The sequence below is a fragment of the Astyanax mexicanus genome, chromosome 11 (genome assembly GCF_023375975.1).
Source record: "Astyanax mexicanus isolate ESR-SI-001 chromosome 11, AstMex3_surface, whole genome shotgun sequence".
Lineage (NCBI taxonomy): Eukaryota > Metazoa > Chordata > Actinopteri > Characiformes > Acestrorhamphidae > Astyanax > Astyanax mexicanus.
In genome coordinates, this window is record NC_064418.1 from 34,809,960 (window position 1) to 34,829,610 (window position 19,651).

At 39.2% G+C, this 19,651-nt stretch overlaps 1 protein-coding gene across 5 annotated transcripts in view; it reads right to left on the bottom strand.

Annotated features, from left to right (window-relative positions):
- The window catches only part of cobll1b (cordon-bleu WH2 repeat protein-like 1b), a 53,220-nt gene extending 35,508 nt beyond the window's left edge, over positions 1-17,712 (bottom strand). For 3 of the 5 annotated variants that reach the window (XM_022680042.2, XM_022680041.2, XM_007261038.4), the window contains exons 1-2: positions 17,468-17,712; positions 15,329-15,415 (exon numbers count right to left, since the gene is read on the bottom strand). In XM_022680042.2, coding sequence (XP_022535763.2) covers positions 15,329-15,415; positions 17,468-17,508 — 128 coding nt within the window. In that variant the 5' untranslated portion in view covers positions 17,509-17,712. The remainder of the gene's footprint in view (positions 1-15,328; positions 15,416-17,467) is intronic. The other 2 variants (XM_015608787.3, XM_007261037.4) reach the window with 1 other exon arrangement.
- Positions 17,713-19,651: the final 1,939 nt, after the last annotated feature.

The following is a 19,651-nucleotide window of genomic DNA, read 5'->3' on the forward strand; positions in this document are numbered from 1 at the left end:
CTCCTCCACCAGTCCTACACACTGCTTTTGGATAACTTTATGCCACTCCTGGTGCAAAAATTCAAGCAGTTCAGTTTGGTTTGATGCCTTGTGATCATCCATCTTCCTCTTGATTATATTCCAGAGGTTTTCAATGTGGTAAAATCAAAGAAATTCGTCATTTTTAAGTGGTCTCTCATTCTGTATGTCTGAAATTGATAGATTTTGTCTAATTTTTGTGGAAGTTTTGGGAATTTTGTGGAAATGAAGGAGGTAAGTGAACATCTCATTAAAATGGCATCAGTCAATATGTGATCAATTAGGTAGCAAGTGAACAGCCAAAAACAGCAGGCCATCTAGAATGATGCTGGTATGCAGTGGTCAGTACCTACTGACCATCCAATAATTCCAAATTATCTGTCTAACAGCCGGGCTCGGCAAGGCTGTACTAGGTTAGCATCAATGCTAATAGCAAGGCTTGCTATTGCATTGTTGACGTCATAATGCTACTAGGAACAGCAGCCAGAAAGTTTGAAGCAAGGTAGTCACAATGTCAACAGCCAGGCTCAAATATGTGAAATGGTTTAGCCATGATGCTAACAGCTCACCTCATCAGGGCTGGAGCCATGATGCAAATAGAAGCAGCAGCCAGGGCTCGGAAGGTTTAGAGCGAGTTAGCAAAGATGTTGGGCTTAGTGGAGCTGAAACAGAATAGCTGTGGCAGCACAGAAGTCAAGTGAAGACTAAAATCAGGCGAAGCAGAGTACACAGGAAGAACATAGGGAGAAGCAGCAGTCACAGTGAGACATATGCGTTCCCTCGCCCAAAGATGAAAATGACTCATTAAATATGGGTGTGTTTATTAGCTGCTTTCTCTGGGCTTTGCAACACCATGCTGAGAATGGGAGGAGAAATGCTTTGCTAAATACAAAGAATTTGTTTTGGTCTGAGATTCTGGTGCTCTAGTGTGACATCTACTGGTAAAAAAAGCATGGTGTTCCTTTAACACATCTATGGCTACGTTCAACATTACCAGGCTGAAGTGACTTAAATCAGATTTTTTGCTCAATGTGTCACAGATCTGTTTTTTCATGGCTGTGTAAATGAGCCAAATCCAAATTTTTTTTTCAGATTTGAGTCACATTTTTTTATATGTGGTCTTAAATTGGATACATATGTGATCCATGGACATGAGACATGAATGTGAACGGTCGAATCAGAATTCATGCGTCTTTTTGCTTTTATGCATGCACTACGTCACTCTCTCTCACCCACACATCTCTTGGTGCAGCTGTGCAGCTATAGCTGCAAAAACAGCAAAAGCAAGCTGCCTGTCCTTTTTTCTCCTCCTGAACCTGACCAGCTGTTTGCTCTCCACTCCAGCAAAAGATGCTCCACATATGAGCTGCTAACGCATCCATTTTACTTTGTAAAGCTACGAGTCCTCTCTCAAATATGAAGTTTTTTGTTGTAGGTGAAGAAGGCAATGTTTATACACGTATCAATGTGCTCATGTGAGACGTTTCAGGGACAGATTTGTTTACATTACACACAGATACAGGTCACTTACATTTGTGAATGTGAACCATCAAGACAGCCAAATCTGAGCAAAAAATCAGAAGTGCATTTGAGCAATGTGGCTTGTAATTAGGCCTGTGAATCTTTGGGAATCCCACAATTCGATTCAGAATCGATTCTTGAGGTAGGATTCGATTTTTAAGATTCTTTCAAATTGTTTGGATTTCTTTTTCTTCATCCTCCATACTTAGCGGCGCAACAACAAACACCGTAACACAACACTACACGCCCCTCTGTAGCCTAATAGGAAGAGGCAGTAAGAGCAAAAACTTTCCCTGTCCTGTCACAGGGAGCTTTTTAACTGTCTCGCGGAGCTTTTTAACTGTTCCGCGCGACAGTAGCTGAGCTCCGCGCAACAGTTAGAAACGCGATTCAAGCTCGAACCAATTTTTTCCTGCACTCCTACTTTTAATGTGAAACATACGGTTCTGGTTGGCAGTGTCCAGGATAAATATTGATTTTTTTTTTTTCAAACGAGATTATACATTATGAACTACTTTCTTCAAAAGTAACTTATGGTAAGTTGCATTATTTGCTAAAATAAACAGTGTCAAATGTCTATTAAATTATTATGTACATACAGTTAGTAATATCTCATCAATATGCCAATAAATGTATTAATATATATTACTTGAAGAAATCAAAATCTTTAAAGAGAAAACCTAAAGTGATGAACAGCAAGGTACTGCTGTCTACAGAAATAATTGATTAGGATAATTCCAAAAATTCCACTCTTATCCTCTAAAAGGAGATTGAAAAGATCTGAAAGAGTCACGTACTGCCCACGTGTTCAAACATGACCTATAATCTCACTGAAGCATACAGAAAAAAATCTCCATTTATTTAACAAACTTTACAAAGAGGGATATTTGAATGTCTGAATCATTGTTTGCACTGTGGAAAGTTTTATTCAGCGAGCTGCATTCTACTGTAGCAGCATAAAGGCAGGAAGAGGTGACCTTGAGATCACAGCCGTGGCTCTCGCACACAGCATAGCTACATAGTGAAAGGGTTTTTTTTGTTGTTCCTTTTTTTCCATCCTCTCTGCCCTGTTGGTCTTGCCAGGTCTTTGCCCTTATAAAAACAGGGGGAATGCTAAAAACGCACTCCGCTGACAGGATCTCTCCACAGAACCGCTTAGAAGGTGTGACAGCCATGAATGAAAGCATTATGCTAACTGAGGTTGCAAAACAGAGCTGTGTGTTAAATCAACAGCACGACTACAAATGTCATTCTCCTGGCCTTTAAATGTACTGCTGCATTTGGAGTGAGCTGTTTGATGAGGGGTGAGAAGAAAAAAAAAAGAGATGATAAAGCGTGTTTCAGTGCATTGAGGTTAGTGGGCGGAGTTTGGGGCTTCGGAAAGGGTTGTTATAGGGGAGGATGTTTGACGGGCGGCAGTGAGGAGGTGAAGAGAGGGGTATTCCCTGTGGAACGACAAAGCCCAGAGCCAGGGCCACAGCTGGTAATATGGTAAGAGAGGTCGCTAACAGTAAACACAGCCTGCAAGAAGGCCTGGGAAGGCCATTATTCCAGAGAGAGAGAGAAAGTGAGAGAGCAAGAGAAAGAGAGAAAGAGAGAGAGAAACTGCAGGGGAGTCATTCTGTATGTGAACTCCCCATTTCCTCTGTGCATCCCCCATTATTTCAAGCAAAACAAAATGTTTTTTCCCCACACTGCACCCCTCAGCTGACCCCAGAGCCTCCTGCCAGTGCTTTCTCACTCTCCTACAGAGGCTAGATAACCATCTCAAAGAGATCTCGAGACACTCACGCTTATCTTCATTCTTAAAACAGTTCTGTGATACAAATCGCTCCATTCCAGCCTCTAAATACCACAGCAAAAACGTGGGGAAAGCATTAACCATAATGACGTTGAGATGGAAGGTCATCAGGTTTTACAGAGCCACAGTACATTTACATTAAACGCTGATGCTTTTCCAACACAAAGGTTACAAACTAAATGGAGTTCAGCAGAGTTATACAGTCAGCGTAAGGGGAATAGCAGCACCATGGGTGATCCACGAAAAATGGCTGCGTTCTGCACAGGTCAAAGAGAAGGTCAGCATACTCCCTGATGAACGCCCACCCTGCAATTCACCCACAATTTCTCCTGGGCCCAAAACATCCTGAGCACAAAATTCCCAGCAGCACATACACATATACTGATGCAGCTAGCCAAGGCCATCTTCTAAACCCCGTCTTCCCTCTCTCAGGGACACACACACACTCACATACCCGTTTCTCCGAATGCTGGTCACAACATCTGCCAAGCATTTAGATAAGGAGGCAAAGTGGAGCTGGTTCCAATCACAAGTTTACAAGAATATCATGTACTATTTATAAGATAAGCAAGCAGGAATTAGGAGCACCAACAGCTCCAGACAACATCAAATCCACTTCCACCAGCTGAGCCTGTCCGTCTGCGGAGGTGTGCAGCCCCATGTGAGCGAGAAGGATGTGAGTGAAGAGCCAACATTTACATAGAAGTGAGTGCAGCAAACAGCATTTCCCCTGGAGTCATAATTATGCCATTACACAGCATCCTTTCTTCAGAGACAAAGATGCATTGTCTGTGCAGAGATATTTGCCTAAGACACACCAGCTAGTAGGAGATCACATGCCTAGTAGCTTCCAAAAACCAAGTCAGAGAGCAGCCAATAGATCCATACTCTGCTAAGAAGGGCTGTCCCCACTGCTCTTTGCTCTGAAAAGGCAGCTATTAAAATGCACTCTCCCAAAGTATTCAAATCTCACATTTCCCCCCAGATCAGAACTAGTTCAAATCCGTGATTATCTTGGTTTGGAAAACTACAGGTGAGAAAATACAATTGTTGATTGACAAGCACAAAAATTCACTATATATCCAAATGTTTGTGGACACTTCTTCTAACGAATGCACTTCAGTATTATAAGTTGCACTTTTTGCTAATACAGATGTGCAAATTCACCCTGAAGAGAAGTATTACTAATAGCAGAGTACTCTCCATGAAGCAGTGCTGGGTACAAGACAGTATAAAGGGGTATAAAGCCCCCAGCATTGATAATTGATTATTACTGTCAATCCTTTAAATTGATTTCCAGTAGAGCTACACAATTTTATTACTCACATTTAAGGCAGCTTGTGTCTCCCTAGTCTTCTTCATGATCACACTCCCTTAGGAACACTACATACCTCTTCTGGCAGGTTACTTGACACCCCATATTTCTGTCTTTCATCCACAGGACTTCCTACTTTTAGCAAATATGCAAACTATCGCTTCAACTTGTGGATTCTTTGCAATCCAAAAACTAAACTTTTGTCTCTTTTTTTTATGAAACCCTCTACTTCTATATTGCAAATGTTTCTTTGTTATTTTAAGCATAGTTAATTTATATATATTTTCATATTAATTATTTAAATTAAAATGTATCATTATCATTAATATTATTATTAGTAGTAGAAGTAGCAGCAGCACTACTAGTAGTAGTAGAAGTAGTATCAGAAATGGTTAATCATCATATTTTTGTTCCTAAGGCTTAAATGGTTTGTGTACCACCAGTATATATGTCGTACTGTATAAAGGAGTGAGGAATATTTTCTATGTTTTCATGACTACAGAGGACACTGCCTTGGCAGTATTTTTTCTTTAAAATAAAAATGCAATACAGGACATTTTTCGCTAAACTTTGCAAAAATGTTATATAAAGTAAGCTTAAACAACTTCAGTTATGCAGTGTTCTCAATTTAACCTCACTATGTGTGATGCCATTACTTTTGTGTTTTTAAATAATATGTACATTTTAACTAGTGATGTACATAGATAAATGAACATAGAACAATTGAACATCCACTTACAAACAGGAATCAGATTAGATTAATATGGATTATTCATTTCTAACTATCTGCTTTGCTGTTTTGATTCATTCCACCACTAGAATGAACTGAAATCAAAACTTTATCATTTTAATACAGAGACAGACACTGGATTTGGATTCCGTTCACATCTAAATGGAATTGGACAACTATTTGCTAGCGAATTCAGCACTGAACGTTGGAACAGACTAAACAGTGTTTGGATAAGTGTAACCTGTTTAATTTCCATGACATCCTGTAGCCAGAGCAAACATATTTTGCTAATTCATGTCTGCATGTTTGTGCATGTTTAAATGGGTGTATATATTTATTTATTAATGAAAGTAAAAAGAGTATTGTTAGCATATTTGTGTGTGAGTCTATTTCAGGGAAAACGGTGTCTGCATGATGTGAGGAGGGGAATATGCGGCCTGGCATGCATGTGTCTTGCTCTCAAGCCGGCTGGACAGATAAAAAACAGCGATAGATCATGGTTTCTTGTAGCGCTGCCAAAAAAATACATCACACGCAAAGAACTCACACTTGCGCTGACTTCACCCATAGCATCATCAGTAGCTGCTGCCCTCCCATGAACCCACTGCACAGTGCCTTCTCCAACACAATGTGCTGCATTTTGACTTCAAACTGCCAAACAAAGGCACTTTAATGGAAACAGACATGGCTGATCCACACTCAGTACTGTTTCTTAGTTATGGTCGGTACGGGAGCTGCAAGCGCTGCTTAGTTTTAATTTAAAACAAAGGCTACAGAAATAGATGTGTTTTACAAGCAATACGTGGACTTATTAAGGACTCTTCACTTCAGCTTTAATTTGAACAGCTGCTGCCACAAGATCCTTTTCCACTCAGTAGTCAGCTCCTGAGTTACATAGATTTGATTGCCATCTTGGAGTTACTGAGCTGTATTGGTCAGAATACAGAATTCATTGGCTTTTGAATACAGTGATTGCCATCGTTGCCTCATTTCTGCTAATGGTGATGACCAGAGATCAGTGGAACAATGGAAATATGATTTATTAGAGCATGACCAGCATAGCCAAAATCAAATGAAAAAAAAAAAAACTATACTGGTTAAGAACTGGTTAACTACATGTTAAAACCATCACTGATTGTGGAAACTTTACACTAGAACTCAAGCAGCTTGGACTGTGTGTCTCTCCACTCTCCTTTCATTTTGGATTTTGGTTCCTTGATTTTCAAATGAAATGTAACATTTCATATCATCTGCTGTGTTATATCAACTCCAAAGTCAGCGCAGCTTCTACCAGGAGATTTTACCTCACTTCATGCTTCCCTCTGCTGACAACCTTTATGGAGATGCAGATTTCATTTTCCAGCAGGATGTGGCACACTGCCCACACTACCAAAAGCACCAATTGGTCTTATATAATATCCTAAGTTTCTGAGACACTGATTTTTTGGGTTTTCATTAGTTGTAAGTCATAATCATCAACAATAAAAGAAATAAACGCTAAAAATAGATCACTCTGTGTGTAATACATCTATATAATGAGTTTCACATTTTGAACAGAATTACTGAAATTTTTGTAATGATATTCAAATTTTTTAGATGCACCTGTAGCTTGCTAAACAGCATAAGGTATGTTTTTGCCTGACCAGCTTGTCGAACACCACCAGAAACCAGATCTTGAGCTGGATTTTTCAGCAGGGGACACACTGTATCAGTCACATCAGACCTGTTTCAGTCACGTTTAATGTGACTGCAACATCCAGCATATTCATACACACTTAGCAAACAATTGTCTGAATGTGTCTGAATGTATCTGCAGCACTATTTAAGGTGGAATGAGAAATCTATTTAATCTATTTTTATTTCAGACTTAAATAGACTCCTACTAAAAGGTGTCAGGGCTCAAAATAAACATGTATATGACATATTATCTATGAAAATATATGCTCCTGTCAGTGCTTTATCTGAAGTTCATGCACGCCCATGTGTTTTTAGGGCCCTGTTTCATGTCTGTGTGTTCATTAGCTGTAAAAGCACAAGCTTCAGGGTGGATAGGGTTACAGTGTGGTCACCCATCTTCTTGGTAATACTGTGTATTTCTAAGCATGCCTGTACAGTCCGAAGAGTTTTACATGCATTTATCATGAAAATAGCTTCTGTATGCTTTTATAATTTTTTTGGGCTGCGATTACTGAGACTAAATGTTTGTGGACGCACTTTTAAACGAATGCGAATAGCGATTTTGAGGTTAAGTGCATACATGCAGCATACAGCAAAGTCTGGTCCCTATAAACAAGTATTGCCAATAGACTAAAACTCTCTGTAGGAGATAAAGTTAAAACTAAATTATTGGCACCATGCCTAATGCTAGTTTTATGGGCTATAGTGGTAAAAAGCCCCAACACTAAGCTGTAAAGAACTGAAACTGTGTTCTCTAGAGGAAAGATGATGAGTAAAGGATTTTAGGATGAAATGAGGTGATCATCCAACTTCCTGTACTTACAGTACTAACAATTGTGTTGATAAATGCAACACAATTGGTTACGGTAGCTGATGGCAAGCTACATGAACAGGATTCGAACCGGCGATCTCCTGATCATAATGGCAGCACAACTTGTGAAACCCTCAGGGAGCACAATTGGTCTTGTTCTCTCTGGGTGGGTAGATGGCGCTCTCTCCTCACATCACTCCAAAGGGTGATGTCCGCAGCACAAGGCGCCTGTGAGCTGATGTATTGGAACTGAGTCGCTGCGCTTTCCTCCGAGGGCACTTTGATGTTAATCTGTACTGCGGCATCAGCAGGTTTTCAAAAAGAGGTGGTGGCTGAATTCACATGTATTGGAGGAGGCATGTGCTTGTCTTCACCCTGCTGGTGTTGGGGCATCACTAGTGATAGGGGAGTCCTAGTCAGTGGGTTGGGTAATTGGCCAGGTAAATTGGGGAGAAAATGGAAAAACAATTAAATAAAATACGTTTTTTTTTAATAAAAAATGAATAAGCACATTTTAATACTTTTGACCATAACAACAGACAATACAGTGTCAAACTGTATATAACTTTACCTTCGACTAAAAAAAACATACATTTTTAATGGAGTATTGGGTTTGTATCTGGATCAGCTCAGATTGGTACATTCCTAGCTCTTAACCTTCACCTTTCTCACTGAATACACCCCACTGTGCCCCCCAAAACACTCCTTTCTCTCTCTCCATAGACACCCCATTCACCCAGTACAGTCACCCCATCTTCCCTCTGTTCCCTGGAGTCCTGCCACACACTGCTCCTGGCTTCTGACGCAGAAATCATTCACAATGAAAGAGCCTGGACCGCTCAGACAGGACCATCACACTGAATAGTGTTGAATAGGAGCCACTCACACACAGGAGACTTACTCTATACTGTCTTTTGGTCCCAAAAATGTTTTCTGTCAGACTTCAGCAAAACAGTAAAAGACTCTGCTGAAAATGTGTCTGCTGAAAGAATGAGACAGGGAGGGAGGGAGGGGTGTTTGTGTGTGTGGGGTATGTGGGAGAATCATGACGTATGGTATGTACAGTGGATGTATGACTGATGCAGACACAGTAAGCATTATGCAGCAGAGCTCTGGAGGAGCATTATTCATGAGCTCCCCAACAACTCATGAGTAAATAAAACAGATATATTTCATAAACCTCAGCTACATTTTCTCTGGCAAAGCAAAAACAAAAAGTGTATTAAGTATATTTTCTAAAATAACTGTATACTTAACATGCAAAAGTACATACTTTTTAATATTATATTAAATATTATATTATACTTAAATACATACTTAATGTACTACTTTAAAACAACTTATGACAAGTTGTAATCAGACAATATTTAAACACAACATAAAAGTATTAAATTGTTCTTTTGGGTGCTTTTTTGTACAACTTCGTACAACTAAGTAGATTTAAGTACATGTTTTTTTAAAACACCTTTTTTATACACTTGAAGTGTATTGTAAATATTGTAAATTGTACAATACTTTGAGTATTGATGCACATATTGTGTACACCTTAATGCTACTGGGAAAACACTGCACTAAAGTGCACTTTAAGCAGTATTTAATGCCACAATATATTTGTCTATCAACACAACATATAATTTAAAGCATATTGCTTAAAATCCATTTTATGAAAATACAGAAAAAGTATATTAAATTGAAAAAGTTTTATTGTTGTTCTATTATTATTTTCCTAATATGAGCATACTTTTAATGCTCTTAAGTATACTTCCTTTTCACAAGGGACAAACTGCACCATGTTGCTGAATTTAAAAAGATACTAAGCTATTTAGTTGATGCACAAATTCATGTCTGTGTTTGTGTTTGCTAGGGCGTGTGTGACTGTGGAAGTAAATATGCAATTTCCCTATGGGTATTACGCTTACACACATTTTCCTGCTGAACTAAACTGTTCCATTCTGAGATAAAGTTATAATTTAATTCTTTTAATTCTTTACTTTAGAGATTTAATTATTGATTTGTGAGAGCTCTAATTTAATAGCTGCACCTCTGGGTCGACATGATCTCAAACAGAAATGATCATTTAAAAAAATAAAATGCATTTGGTCACTTTTTCTCCTGTCCACTGGTAGCGCTGTTGAGGCATATACACACAAACGCAACCCACCAGAATTGAGATTATTGGAAAAAAAACCTTCTGTTTATGAAAGGTTTATAGCTCATCCCACTACGGTTAACTCAGGCTGGGTCACTGAGGTTAAGTTTGATATAGGTGTAAATTTATATTGGGTACAGGTTTGGATTAATGTGTAGGATAAGTTAGGTTAAGATAATAGATTTGGCTATAGATTAAGATAATAATATTTTATAATGTTTTTATTGTACACATTCTAATTATTGCCATTGTTATTATTACAGTTGTGGTTGGCAATTAAGAACTAAACAAAAATTCCATTAATAGGCTAGTAGACATCAGCATTACTGCAGACATTTTTCCCCTCATTTTTTTTTACATTTCTGACCCAAACCAAAGGCCAACGTCTATTAGTCCTGGCAATTTGCAGTGGATATTGACGCTGTCCCATGAAAAACAAGTCTCTAAAACAGCAGCTTTACAGTTGCTTCTAGACTTTCAAAGAAAGTAAATGTAAAAAGAGTTTATTTCTAAGTAATTTTGGTCCATTCATCAAGAAATTTTGGCAAAGTGTAAAGGACATTTTGTGTGTTCAAATTATATAATGAAGACATTGTTTTTCATTGGACAGTGACAATATACTCTACATGACTACATGGCTACTTTTGAACGCAGAATGCGCTGTATAGCCCTCCAAAAAATTTAAAACATTATTTTTAATGCAGGTGCACTCAGAGCATTGGTTAAATTCCTCAGCATTCAAGAACAGCGTTGTTTATTATTACATTAAAATAAATCAATCAATCTAAACTAACTAAACCACAAAAATGAACACTGAATCACTTGAAATTTCCATGCAATTCAAGAAATACAGTATGTAGAAGAAACTTTTCACTGGGAGAAGACTGGCTCAGCTTTGTACAATGCCTCGTCTTGCTTAAAAGAAACTCCCTTGTGGATGAATGACTAATGAGGAGAAACAAATAAACAAGCTGAACTTATTAGATACAATTTGTTACATAACATATTAGATAGATTTATTAGATACAAATACAAATAATCTAGTCAGCTTTCTTTACCTAAACGTTTTCCATATAAAAAAAATATCCATAGAAGCACGGATACTTCAGTCATTGTTGTGAGGTGTGGAGTGCTGTGTATTCAGTGTCCTTTAGTCTTTGGTTCTGCCTGGTTGCAGAGAGATCAGATCCAAGACTTTCACTTATAATTATTGTTATCTATATAATTGATTAATTATTCAATGTTACTGCATACTTGCTTAGTAGCTTTCTTTTCTATTCTTTTTTATTTTTATCCCATTTTCTCCCCAATTTACATGGCCATTTACACAACCCAACCATTTGGACTCCCCCTATCAATAGTAATGCTCCAACACCAGGAGAGTGAACACTAGCACATGCCTCCTCTGATATATGTAAACTGCTGCTGTAGCATTACATCAGCAGCATTACAAAACGCAGCGACTTGGTTCCGATACATCAGCTCACAGATGCCTTGTGCTAAGCGACATCACCCTTTGGAGTGATGTGGGGAGAGGGAACCATCTACCCACCAAGAGAGAACAAGGCCGACTTTACTCTTCCAGGGCTCTGGTAACTGATGGCAAGTTACATGAACAGGATTCAAACCAGCAATCTCCCGATCATAGTGGCAGTGCCTTAGTCCACCGGGCCACTCCAAACCCCACTAAGTAGCCTTCTAATAGAAGTCTTCAAACAGAACCTTAGCAGTGACTGCTGTGCCATCCATATAAAATAAGCCATAAACAAACCCTGAAATCCCCTAGAAACAGAAAACACTGTCATTAAATGTGACTGCATGCATAGAATGGACCCCTCCCCCGTCTCTTCCTACTTTGCTCTGATATGATGCAATCAGTTGCCGTGTTTTGATCATTAGCAGTAAAAGAGGCTAAATGAAAGACACCTGGCAGAGACAGATGGTCATATTGGCGATGATACTTCGTATTTCAACACAACCTTTTTTTAATGTATTGTAAATTGTTACACCCCTAATTTTCCCTTGTATTTACCTCATCCCGTGTATATCTCTCATTAGTGCGTTAGATAAAACAGCTGTGCCTATACACTGCGTGTGTGCGTTCATGAGAGGGAAAGAATGGAAACATCTGCAAAGACATGCAGTAAAAAGCATGAACTGTAGATGAAGGTGACCATGGTGATCTTCTGGATCTATGAGCAGAAGTATAAATGACATCATAGGTGAATATAAAATCCACACGCTGGCCCTCTCAGCGGCACATTCCTAGGGCAGCTGTCGAAAGAGAGAATGCCAGTTCCAGCAGTGCAAAATACTGAACCTATTCATTTTATTACCAAGCCTATTCGTCTGTGCCTTGATCTGAAGTTTGATCTTCCATAAGCAGTAACAGAGTAGTTATTTATCATCAGTCATCTCGACTTTAGAAAATGTAGCCCTGAAGGAGCAGCTTCAGCGTTTGTGTGGTAAAGCAGGGTGCATATTCAGCTGTATGAATAAGGCAGCTCATGGGGAGCCCTGTTTGGATTTCCACACACACAGTTTCACCACAACCAGGGCTGGGCAGACCACTGCCAGACAAACCAAAGCCCTGCACCCACATTACACAATCATCTCCCTGCAATTAAGGCTCATGTTGTATTACAAAACCCCTTTCTCCCACTAAAAGCCCCTGGCAGTAAACATCAAATATTTCTGAGAGGAAAAGCAGGCAGCTTGTGTGAAGCGCTTAAGCAAAGCTCTAAATTCTCCTTCTCGCTTTTACGGATCTAATTAAATCCAATTGAAAGAGTGGAGGGAGAGAAATACAATCCCAATTCAGAAAAGTTTGGACAGTATGGAAAATGCATGTAAAAAAGGGCAGTGGATTTTACATTTAATTTCCACTGCAGACAGAATGAACCCAAGACATTTAATGTTTGTCTTCTCTCTTAATTTCATTTGTTAATATACAACCATCCTGTCTTTCAGGCCTGAAACACATCCCAAAAAGGTTTAGAAAGTAAAGCATTTACAACTTTGGATTATTGCCATTCTTTCTTGCAACATGCAGAAGTCATTTTGGCACTAAGGTGAAGCACTGGAGTGATTAATTTAAGCTTTAAGCTTTTAAGCTTTACTGATAACAGTCCGGATGGTACCCTTTTGGACATAGTTAACATAAGGTTTCTGTTTTGCACAGCAAAGATTTAAGTGATATTTGTAAATGAAACTCTCTATTGTAGTGCTTGACAACAATTTACCCAAATAATACCTTGACCATGTTGTTCTATCAGCTATTGCTGAATGACTGTTCTAGATGCAGTGCTGTGTAAGGGATCGAAGATCACAAGTTTTGATTTTAGTCTTACACTCTTGACCTTTACACCCTGAAATTCTTCCTGATTCCTTTGAACGGTTTAATTATATTATGCACTGAATTTTTTTAAATATGCAAATCCCTTGTAATCTTCATCGATAAACATAGTTTGTTCATATTTCTCCTCACACATTTGTTACAAACTGAAGATCCTCTGGCCATTGATGCTATTCAAAAACCCTGCTTTTATACTAAGTCATGATTACTATCAACACATCACTTTTTAGTTGTTTTTTAGCCCAAATTGCCCCCATCCCAACCTCTTGTTGCAGGGCTGCAATGCAGGAATGTATTTAGTTTAACATATGAAATAAGGTTGACCAGACAAAGCATGAAACATTTTGGCTTTATATTCTGTGAAAGTAATATTCTGTGAAACCTCCCTGAAACCAACTTTTGCAACTTGGGATGTCTGGTAATGACAGGTCTGGTCTGTCACCTCATAAATTTAAGTAAAGACAAAACAAAATGTAAATAAGATGAGTATTTCTAGTATTTCTAGATTAGCAACGTAAAAGGAGTCATGGCAGTTGGAGAGCCTCTCCCACATTTCAGAGAAAACGCTTCGAGCTATTGGACTGCTGACAGCTGACATCATACTCAGCATGCTGAACCTGAGCACAAATTTCCAACTCTCAACTCATAAGTTTATAAAGATGAGATCTGACAGTAAAATGCCAGAAAAGTCAGCAGCTCAAGTAGAAACCTCTACTCTTGCCTGTTTGACAATACGTCCCCAGTACAGCTAATCCACACTAAAGAATACTGGCTTCACACTGTGACCATATTGGAACAGTTACTTTAAAGATATGATCTATGCTGCCTGATTTGACAAATACATAAACAAACACTGGTGCAACTGGTTCCATCTCAGTCTGAACAGACCATGATTTCCATCAGATAAGAAGCATGTCTTAGAACTTCGTCTCAAATGCAATTAAATCTTCATTTCCTGGACATAAGCATGAATTACGGGAATTCTACATAATGCAGTGATTCCTGCCTCCAGTCCCTACAGTTCATTTCCCACGATCTCCCGTCGCTCTGCAGTGAGGCAGGAAATAGGCAAAGGTCAAAGGCTGTGTCAAGGCCTGCAACAACTGGGATTTTAATTACAGTTAGAAAGTCTTATAAACAACAACACAACCAGAGAGTCATTACACTCATCCACACACACACACACACTTTCTGCTTCTTTTTAAAACCCTATCAACTCAATAGCCAGAGAAAAGACAGAAAGAGGGACAGATAAAGGGAAAGAAAGAAATAGAGTGAGAGATAAAGACAGAGAGACAGTATGAGAGAGAGAGTTAAAGACATGAACAGAAAGACAGACACAGAGCAAGAGAAACAGAGCAATTAAAATACAGAGAAACAGAGAGATAGAAATAAATAAAATGATAGAGACACCGCGTGAAAGAGACAGAGATAAAGAAAGAAACAGAGCGATAGAGATAGAGGGATATAGACAGACACAGGGCGAGACAGGGAAAGAAACCAAGAAAGAAACTGTCTGCAGCGTTCCAGACAAGGGAAGGGAATTTGCAGCCTATAATAGAGTAACTGAATCTCCTTGGTAGTATTTTCTTTCCATTTTGGCCCATTAGTCCATAACCCATTAAACTAGATATGTCTTATTATTTCATCATTTATCAGTTATGTCATTGCAATACCATTCCCTCACAACATATGGAATAAATTGTGCGTGGAAAGCCTGTCACTGGGTTGGAAACTGTAGGTTTTGGAAAAGTAAACGCAGACACAACATCAAGACATTGCGTCAAGCTGTGCTTTCCAGACTGCTACAATACACATGCCAAACGATGTCACCTCTGTCCTTCTCTATTCAATATTCAAGGGCATGCATACATGCAATACACTGAAAAATACAGCCTGCATTAGCTTTGTCAGAGGGGGAAAGAGGGGGAGAAAAGACAGATTGCTTTACCGTGTGTCTGAAGGGCACCTGTGAGGGCTGTCCTGCTGATCATCACCGTCCATACTAACACTTGGCTGCACAGGGTTGACCCTGGGACTGCAATATAAAGTGATAAAGACACTGAAGACACTCAAACACGCTTGCTTCACCTTCACACATCACAAAGTAGAGTTAAAATTAAAAGAATAAAACATGTTACATGTTTGCTGCACTCATCTAAACTCGTTGTTGTACGTAAATTAATCATTAAGTGTTACCTCAAGGAATAGCGTAAGAACAACCACACATATATATGTTACATGGTGTTATCTTGTGCGAGCGCTCATGGTGACATAAATTAGCTGCATCTGAGCGAGGCCTGATAGTGGGTAAGAAAGATGAGACATGCCTTTCCAAAGTTATGTGGATATTTAACATTCCTCAATCCACAGTGCCACATGTGTACTGGGAATGTGACATAGAAGGCATTACCACCCACAGTGGCAACTCTGGCAGAATTATCATGCACATCAAATGCAATAGGCCATACAAGCATATCCCACAGGTTAATGTAGCGGTTCTTTTGCTTCCATAGCATATGGCAAAATCAAATCTGGCACGTCTGGGCAAAAGTAGCTAAGCAACATCATAATGGGTTTGGTGGAAATATGTGAGGAAAGAAATGCACTAAAACATGCTAAAGAAAAACAGCCTGGGCAGCTCAAGCTTAGCCGACCAGCTTAGCTCTTGGCCAGCATCGGGTATGTTTTTCACTTGAGCTTGGTCGCTTAGCTGGTTTCCTAGAATCAGCATGACAAAACTGGCTGACCAGTATGACCACCAGAAAAAATAAGATGACAGGACCAGCAATATGACCAGCTCGATCAAACTTTTAAACCAATATAATTAGCTTGGTCATGTTTATCCATTTTTAACAGCTAAACAATTCAATATTTACACAAACAAACATGAGAACAGACTAACCTGGCTAGACTGGTCAAGCAGACAAACTGGTCTACCAATGTTACCAGTTGGCTTACCAGAACAGGATGTTTCCAGCTTAAATACCAGCTTTTTATTCATCATGAATGTCCAAGATTAACTTAGATCTTTTGAAACTAGTTTAACTAGGCTGGTTGACCAGCTAAGCTCTTAGCCAGCATCAGGTATGTTTTTCACTTGAGCTTGGTGGCTTAGTTGGTTTCCTAGAATCAGCATGACAAAGCTGGCTGACTAGTATGACCACCAGCAAAAACAACATGACAGGACCAGCAATATGAGCAGCTCAATCAAACTTTTTAACCAGCACAATAAGCATGGTCATATTTATCTATTTTTAACAGCTAACCAATTACACACTCACACAAACAAACATGAGAACAGACTAACCTGGCTAGACTGGTGGAGCAGACAAACTGCTCTACCAATGTAACCAGTTGGCTTACCAGAACAGGATGTTTCCAGCTTAAATACCAACTTTTCATTCATCATGACTGTCCAAGATTAACTTAGATCTTCTGAAACTACTTTAACTTGGCTGGATCAATCTAAGAAAGCTGGACCACCTGTATGCCAAGCATGACCAAGCTAGTTGACCCTCCAGAACCAAGCACATCAAAACTAACATGATCACACTGGCATTACCAAGCCAGAGCATAATCAAATGCAAATGCAACATTCTACTTTACCAGCATCTCAAAATAGAAAAGTTCAACCACCTTGGCCAACAAACACCAGTTTAGCCCATATGAAATTAGCTTTGGCAGTGTGTACACATCAGATTTTTGGTGTGTTGAACTGCGTTGTGTTACATCTAATCAATACTTTGTCAGTGGTCACACCTCCTCAGACATTGATGTTTATCATTTCAGTTCAAAGTTATGATCCCTCTACAAGAGAAGACAAGTGTTTAAATACACTTCAGCTGATATGCTGGCAGATGCTGGTTGTACTTGGTTGGTTCAAAACCAACCAAGAGGTTCAAAGGAAGTTTTGTATCTTATTTAGCACTTTCTCGTTTCCATAACTGTTATTTTACTTTAACTCAAGTTGCTGAAAGTTATTTTTTACTTTTACTTGAGGGCTTATTTGAGCAGTTCTCTATTTGAGTGTGGGTTTAATGTATAAAGTTAGAACAGAAAGTTCTCACAGCTGCAGATTAACACTCACCCTGATCGCCAGTGATCCTCTGCGCGGTTGTCCACTCTCATCAGTATTGCTAAAACCTCTAAAATCGTGCCATCCGCGTTTTGTACCCTCGCTCCTGTGCGCCTGTCTGGCGCTCGTCTTGCATCGCCGTGTTTTTTCCACGCAGCCGGATCACTAGCGTCGCTCTTCCCTCTGAGACTTTAGCATTCTGCAACTCCCACCATTTCTGCCGGAGTCCTGCCCCACTCAACAGTCGCTCCTCTGTTCCCTCCCCGCCCGCACACTTGCTCTTTAATTGAGACAGCAGCATACATATTCCAGTCATGACACGATGGTGGAACTTTGTGCCAGATGCCCCCTTCATTTCCATCACCTCCAAACACCCCCCCCCCCTCCCCCTCCACTCCGCGCATCTTTGGACTGCATTCACTCATCTCAAATCTTAATGGTACAGAATGTAGTTGGAGAAATCCCACTCAGTCATACTGTAGAACTACATCAACACAACAAGCAGCTTGATTTAATATATAGCCCAAACTTGAGATCTCCATGCTAACAGTTCAGTAAAAGTGAAAAAATGAAGCACTCAAACACCACATTTTGTCTTTGTAATAAACCACACTACTGTTTTTAGGTGATGCATTAGATTTTCAACAAATGTATACAATAGTATTACAACTGAAGCCTATATTCTCTTAAACTCAAATATGACCAGTGCAGAAACTGGGTTGTGGAGAAATCCCACCCATTCCTGCTGTAGGGCCACATCAAAACCAAGCAGCTCGACCTAATAAAGCTGAGGTTTGAATGTGAGCTTGAATAAACAAACTACAAATTACACAAGTTCAGTAAAAGTTAAATGAAGCACCTCAGCACCACCTTTTAATCTTTGATTTCAACTGATGCATTAGAATTTCAACAAACACATACTGTACCCCCACCTGAAGCAGCCGTTTAAATCTTCAGCTGCTACAACGAGTGTCTTAAATAGCTCTCATTTCTGACCAAATTGCGACACCTTGTGGACCAAATGTTAAAGCACGCATGTGCGGCCTTTCCCGGAGTTCTGTCGATTTGTGCTACCCTGTCAAACCGTGCTACCCTAGTGTGTATTTAACTTAAGCACCACATAAGAGCATGTTCTCAGTGAAAGTCTATGTAAATCTTTGGAGAGCATAAATCACCATCATTGTACAGTATACAGTTGTGGCAGTGAGAATTCATTACAAACTGCTTTTGTATATATTTTTTATAATAATAATAATTGTTGTATTTATTATTATTAATTTCCAATTACACTTTCGTGCAATGACAGTGGGTCCAGGTTGTTCAATGCACAAAAAAACACGAGAAATAATCAAAAAGTGTATTTCAGCGCATGCCCTGTGCCTTTAGGAAGCACGCATCGATCGACGGGACACCTGGTACAATCCCAAAGTACATAAATCGCAATATGTTTATGTTACTTCGTTTAAAGAGTGGTAAAACCTAGTACAAGCATACACTGGCTAATAAAGTTTACACATAATGAAATACACAGTTTCCATTATCATAAAACAAAGCCAACAAGCTAAAACTACAGATATGGAAAATACAGTAAAATCCACACACATCACTACAACTAGAGCACAATAATTTACACCAACAAACAGTAGTAATTTAGAGTACACTTGTCACACAAGGCCAATGTAAGGATCCAAAAGCAGGTTTTATTTACAAAAATAACAAAGTCCAGACAGACAAAAGCAGTCAGAGAAATTCCACAAATTAAGGTAAAAAATATATAATCACCAGACAAGACAAGAGCCACAAAATACCTCAAACCGCAAAGATAACCTAATCAGACATAGCACCAGGAGCCAGGTGCGACGCCTATTATTACACAGAGTAATGAGCAATAGAACACAGGTGTGCTAGAACTAGAACTATGGCGAGAGTGACCTCCTGGGGTGTGGAGGTGCAATACCTGGGCCATCGGTAACATCACTTTTCCAGAGTACAAATTTCTTTCCATCTAAATTGCTTAACTTAGCATGACATTCATCACATCATCACAGCCACCACAGTTAAACACAGTTAAACACACTACACTGCACTGCTAGTAGGTTAACTAATGTTAAATGTCTGAGTAAACAAGAGATAAACTGATGCTAATAAAAAAAGTCCCATACAGTTAAGGCTAGACAAGCAACACTGTTATGTAGT